This window comes from Hipposideros armiger, unplaced genomic scaffold (genome assembly GCF_001890085.2).
Source record: "Hipposideros armiger isolate ML-2016 unplaced genomic scaffold, ASM189008v1 scaffold_171, whole genome shotgun sequence".
In the NCBI taxonomy this organism is placed as follows: domain Eukaryota; kingdom Metazoa; phylum Chordata; class Mammalia; order Chiroptera; family Hipposideridae; genus Hipposideros; species Hipposideros armiger.
The window spans coordinates 1,522,964-1,529,281 of NW_017731521.1; the positions used below are offsets into that span (position 1 = coordinate 1,522,964).

General features: G+C 45.6%; 1 protein-coding gene across 5 annotated transcripts in view; it reads right to left on the reverse strand.

The window, feature by feature from the left end:
• KLHL7 (kelch like family member 7) overlaps positions 1 to 6,083 on the reverse strand; it is a 54,743-nt gene extending 48,660 nt beyond the window's left edge. For 2 of the 5 annotated variants that reach the window (XM_019651994.1, XM_019651998.1), the window contains exon 1: positions 5,773 to 6,083. In XM_019651994.1, the coding sequence (XP_019507539.1) occupies positions 5,773 to 5,892 (120 nt within the window). In that variant the 5' untranslated portion in view covers positions 5,893 to 6,083. The other 3 variants (XM_019651995.1, XM_019651996.1, XM_019651999.1) reach the window with 3 other exon arrangements.
• Positions 6,084 to 6,318: the final 235 nt, after the last annotated feature.

Below are 6,318 nucleotides of genomic sequence, written 5' to 3' on the forward strand. Positions count from 1 at the left end.
TGAGCTGTTGTTCAGCATCTTAGCTGTAGAGGGCAGTATCATTGGCCCTCATATGTGGGATCTGAACTGGGGCTCTCTGGCGTCCCAAGCCAGTTCTTAACCATCGCACCACTCGGCCGGCCCCTCACTGTATATTTTGATCACAACAGAAAGGCTCCATGTCACACATCACTTCTGGTATGGCAATTTCTGTCAAATAAAAACATTACGGTGTGTCCTCATCCACCTTATTCCCAGATCCGGCACTGTGCGAGTTCTGGCTCTTCCCCAAAATCAAAATGAACATGAAAGGTAAGCGTTCTGAATCAATTCTAGACATCAAGCCAGCCACGACAGTGCAACTAAAGACATTCACAAAAGAGGACTTCCAGAACTGCTTCAGAAAGTGGCAAGAACGATGGGATAGGTGTGTTCAAAGCAAGGGGGATTAATAGCAATGTGTCTTTTACTGTAATGAATTTTTTTTATTTAAACATTCGCCATGTTTTGATCACACCTCATACCTCATTTTCCTACTAGACTATAAACTGCATAAGGACAGGAACTGTTAGGTTTTGCTCACCATTTCAATCCCCAAAATCTAACAAAATTGTCTAGCACACAGTGGGTTCTCAATAATTCTTCATCATGAGTCAGAAAGCCAAACTGAGATAGGATAATAAACAGTGAGCCCAAAGAGGCAGTGAATCTACCCACTTTTTGGTTGTAACAAAGGGGAGAGAGGTATTATTTACAGGGAATGTTGAGACTCCAAATGGATGGATTGGTTTGTTGGTTTAAAAGCTAGAGAGGTTAAAACATGCCTAAATGCTGATAGCTAGACTCCAGCAGAGAAGAAATTAAAGATGCTCAACAGATGGAATAGGCAACAGTGTAACTTTTCTGACCAGGCTTATAGTACTAGGGGAGTCAAAGCCCAGATGGAAGTGCTGGGCTCAGATGGAAAAGAGGCAGCTTCTCAACTGCAGCAGAATCAAAACAGGAAAAGGAGAGTGTCAAAACAGGTTTATAGATTTGTTGGTGGGAAGTTAAAAGTTAGATAGTTCCAGGATAATGACTTCTATTTATTTGTGATGTCAAAAGAATGATCTACAGAAAGTGAGGATACAGAGAAAGGACTCAAGTTAGAGGAAGACAGTAGACTACATGGAAAGAATACATGTCACCAGTACTGACAGCCCAGCTGAAGTTGGGACTTGCCTGGCAGAGGATTGCCCAGTAATGGAATATCCTCCAGCTGTGCTTGGAAGCCTTGCACAAAGAAGGGAAACAGCCATTAACGCTTTCTGCCAGATAGATGTGAAAGAAGGATAGAGGGTTAAGAAAGCTTGAGGCATTGGAAAGAAAGCAAAGAGAGAGCGAGAGATGATTATCTCCTAAGCTGGACAAAGAGATAAGACAGCGTTAAGAGCAGGAAGGTCTGTGTGGATGATGGGCGTTGTCAATGGAGTTGGTACTAGAGTAAAAGTTGGCAAAGCATGTAAAACACTTTGCAGAATGGCTGGTAGAGAATAAGTGCTCAAGAAGTGTTTCACAAGAGACCCTAAAGATTAATGACATGGAGTAATTTGCAGTCTTGGAGCAGCAGAGCCATTTTAGTTAGTAAGTAAGCCCAGTTGACTGCATAGCATCCAATCTTCAAGTCAGCCTTGTGGTTCTCTCATATAACTCTATAGGACTTTAACATAAGCTTTTAAATTCCATTTATGCTTTAATTCATTTAACGTGAGGAAACTGTAAACTACAGCGGTACTCGGGAAGGTCTCAAAACATATCCCTCAAATGTTATGGGTCTTCTGGACTTCATTAACAAGACAGCAACAATTGCCAATGCACGGCAGTGACTGTGACCTAGCTCTGCTTTGTAGAGACCCTCTCTAGTGCATCAGGTAATAAAATTAATGTAAACAAAAAGTTAAGGAAATAAATGATAAGGTGTGCAATCTAATTAAATAAGATGCCACTATCCACCCACCAGAATGTAAAGACTGACAATACCAAGTACTGAAAAGGATGTAGAGCAAAAGCCTCTCTCAACACACAGCTGACAGAAATGCAAATGGACAAACTTTGGAAACTGTATGACAGTACCTATCAGAGCTTTATGTAGCATAACCTATGACTCAACAAATCTACTCTTAGGTATTTCCCAACAGAAATGCATACATGTGCACATCAAAAGACATGTACAAAATGTACAAAAATGTTCAGAATAGTACTATTCTTAATAGTCCCAAGCTGGAAATAACCCAAATGTCCAAAATGATATGGGCCTGCCGAGTGGCACGTTGGTTGGGAGCTGGCTTGGAATGCCAGAGGGTCCCAGTTCGGATCCCACGTGTGAGGGCCAGTGACGCTGCCCTCTGCAGCTAAGATGCTGAACAGCGGCTCGACCTGGGGCTGGGCTGCCGTGAGTTGCCCGTGATGGCAGGTGGTTTGCCATGGGCTACCATGTGTAGCTGGCAGCCAGCGTGGACGGCCGTCCAGAGGCCAGCGACTGGTCTGCCTCACCCGGGAAGAGGGCAGTGATGGTGCCAACTTGGGCCAGTGAGGTGGCGTCCTCCACGGCTGGACTGAGGAACAAAAGGGATAGCAACTTGTCTGTTCCCCTTCCCCCAATTCCCCAATAAAAATCTTTAAAAAAACAAAATGATATAAAATGGGTCAATTGTGGTACATTCATAAAATGGAATACTAAATACAATGAGGATGAACTAGAGCTATACACAACAACATAGATAAATCTCACAAATATAATGTTGGCTTTGAGAGACTGAGACACAAGAATATATACTGCATGGTTCCATTTATACAAATTCAAAAAAAGGAAAAATAAATCTATGGTGATAGAATAGTGGTTACTTTTGAGGAGCAGTGACTGAGAAGGCCATACGGATGGACTTCTGGTATATTAATAATGTTCTATTGGGGCCGGCCGAGTGGCGCATTGGTTAAGAGCTGGCTTGGGACGCCAGAGGGCCCCGGTTCAGATCCCACATATGAGGGCCAGTGACACTGCCCTCCACAGCTAAGATGCTGAACAACAGCTCAACCTGGAGCTTGGCTGCCGTGAGTCTCCGTTAGGCTGCAGCCCCTGCTGCAGTCGGTTGCCATGGGCTACCGTGTGTAGCCAGCAGCCAGCGTGAGGGGCCAGCAGCCAGCGTGAGGGGCCAGCGGCATCCATAAGCCGGTAACTGATCTGCCTCGCCCAGGAAGAGCGCAATGATGGTGCCAACTAGGGCCAGTGAAGCAACGTCCTCTACAACTAGACTGAAGAACAAAAGGACAGCAACTTGTCTGTTCCCCTTCCCCCAATTCCTCAATTAAAAAAAAAAAATCTTTAAAAAAAAATAAATAATGTTCTATTGCTTGTAGATGGTGTGGTCACTTTGTAATAATTCATTGAGCAGCATGTTTATGATTTGTATCCTTTTCCGTGAATCCGCTACTTCATTGGAAGGTTACTTAAAAACAAAAGGCTAGGACTGATTGAAAGGATGATGGAGGAAAAGGTCCATAAAAAGCTGAGGTTGATGGTTCAGCAGAACCCCATTTCATTGCTATGTATAGTTGGCTGCTATGCTACACAGAGGTGAAATTACCTAAATCTTATTATCTAAAATTATAAAACTAATTAATGGTAGAGCAGGGATTGGAATTCAGGTTTTCTAATTTCACAGTGTTCTTAAATTCTTGTAGAAATGTTTCTGGGTATATACAGAGGTAGCATTTTCATCCAAGCACTCATTATCCTGATCCCCAAAGTAATGAGGTCATAAGGGGAAGCAAAAATAGGCATAACACAAAAATACTCACGAAAGAACAAGAACACTTATAAAATTAGTCCTCACTCAAACATTCCTCCTCTGGCTCAAACCAGCTTCTATTTCTGCCAATTCCCATCAACTGCCTTTGTCAGTCATTCTTGGTGTCTCTCCTGTATTATGTTAAACAGAACAATACAACTACAATGCAAATAAACTGCAAAGTGAGTCTGTGCATCTTGCAAAAGATGCAGCATTCCATGAAGTTGGTAAAAGTGCTATTAGAGAAGTGTTTGACTACCATGAAAAGCCACTGACAAAAGGGGAACCTGGCAGATTAAGATCAGTTAACCACTGTGGAGGAGACCCCTGGTTGCCACCCAGTATCCATTTTCCCTTCCTACTTAGTAACAGAATCCTGATTTTTTAGTAACTGTATTTCAATTTTGACAGTAAATAAACAGATGTTAATATATCTAAAGCTAAGTCTAAGAAATGGATATTTCTTTTTAAACCCAAAGAGCTCAATATACAATCTCAGACAACGCTCTCCTCCGCAAATAAACATTTGCTGCTACAACCCAGCTGCACCCTGCCTATGTAAGAAATGAGTTAATGCTTTACAATGTTATAGTCCTTGGAGGAAAACACGTATTTGGGGAGTGGGAGCAAACATATTTGGGTGGTTGGTAAACTGTGTTCAACTACAGTTTCCAGGCAGATACTAGTAGTTAAATGTATCAGTAATTTGAAGTCAGTGGTGTAGTAAACATAAAAAGCTTTACTTGAAAGTAACATGAATGTACACATGAAAATAAATACATGGAAGTTACATACAATATTGAACCGAGACATTCACAGCTACTTCAGCACAAAGATTTAAAGGCCAGGAAAGATGGAAAGGCTTCCCCACAGATGTCTACTGTATTCATGAACCAGGCCAGGAGCTGATGAACAAAGACAAGATCCCAGAAGTCAGAATTCGCTTAAAGAAACCCAAAGTTAATAACTTCACGAAGATCTTAACATCTTCCGTTGTCCACATTCCCGTCAAAGCCACTAGATAAGCAAATTAGGTTTTGCAGTTACTCATGCTCACAACCTGCTTTTATCCTCTTTAAAAAACAGGACCACTGTCCCCAAAACCGAAACATTCCCACAGATCTCCTTAGATGCGTATTTTCTATAAATAAAGCTAACAAAGTTAAAAAGTAGCCAGGTGATTTTTTTTCTATGCTTTATTGGCATAAGGATGTTACAGAATTTAAAAAAATAAAGGAACAAAACCTCTCTAGCCTACATTCCCCGGCGTTAAAAGCCATTCTTTTCACAAACCCACCTTTCGCCGGCTTGCTGAAGGCTTTCATGAACGCGCCACACACCAGAGACAGAACAAAGGGCTCCTCCTAATCACAGAGGCGCACAGCGCCCTTGAAAGACCGCACCGTATTTATCGATGACTGTTTCTGTTCTAAATTAACACGTACAGGAGGAGGCTCTGTCTTCAACCAGCGCCACCCGGGTACCGCAGAAAGGGGCGGGGATCCTTATTTAAGAGGAGCTGATTTCAGGCCAAGCAGTGCTTCTCCTTTCTTTGGGGGCTTCGGGCTGGGCTGTGCCAATGGGCTTCTTCGCACAAGATCTCACGACACCTAAACACGGCTCGCCAGTGGAGGGATCCTCGCCTCCCAGACAGATAACTAGGGCAGGGCTGCTGCTGTTACACAACGGCTACCCGACGCCGAATGCCAGCCCGAGGAGTCTCCCAGGAGCCCGAGTTGGGAGTCACAGCATCGGCAGACGAGGAGGCACTCTGGCTCGACAACGGTTTAGGGCGACCCCCTCCTAAACAGCAGCTTTGCGTGCGTGCGACAAATGCAAGGGAGAGGACAGAGGGAGGAGAGGAGGGTCGCGACCCACGGGGGCGCGAATTTCGGCCTAGGGAATGAGGGGCCCGAGTCCCGGACCACCTCCCCTCTGCAGCCCGTCACTCCCACACAGGCGGTACCTGTTTCCGCATGTTATTCATTACGCCCATGAAGCCCGCCAACAATTTGGCTTCTTCTCGAGCAGCAAGTTTTTTCTCAGTCTTCTTCTTGCTGCACTTCTCCACCCCGGAGGCTGCCATCCTCCGTCAGCTCGGTTCACGCCCGGGGCTCGCCTGGCTGGGCGAGGGGTTGCACGGAGACGCTTCTGTTTACCAACCACGGCGGCGCGGGCTGCAGCGGGAGCGCCCTGCGCCAGGGCCGGGAGGCAGCGTCGCTGGCTGAGCCGCGCGTCCAGGGCAGAGCAGCCGGGCGGAGGAGCCTGCGCACTGCGCTCGAGGGGCGGGGGCGCTAAGAAGGGGGAAGGGGGCGGGGCCTAGCGTCACAACCACGCGCCGCTCGGAGTGACGCAACGCGGGGGCGCCGCCGCTGCCCGTGTCCTCTCCTGGAGCGGGCTGGGTATTGAGTTCGAGCTTGTGCACGGTTGCGCTGGGCCCTTTCCTTTGCCCAAGACAGAGTTTACAAATTTAGATTACGTGGCGAGGTTATCTTTTTTAAGTAATTGGGCA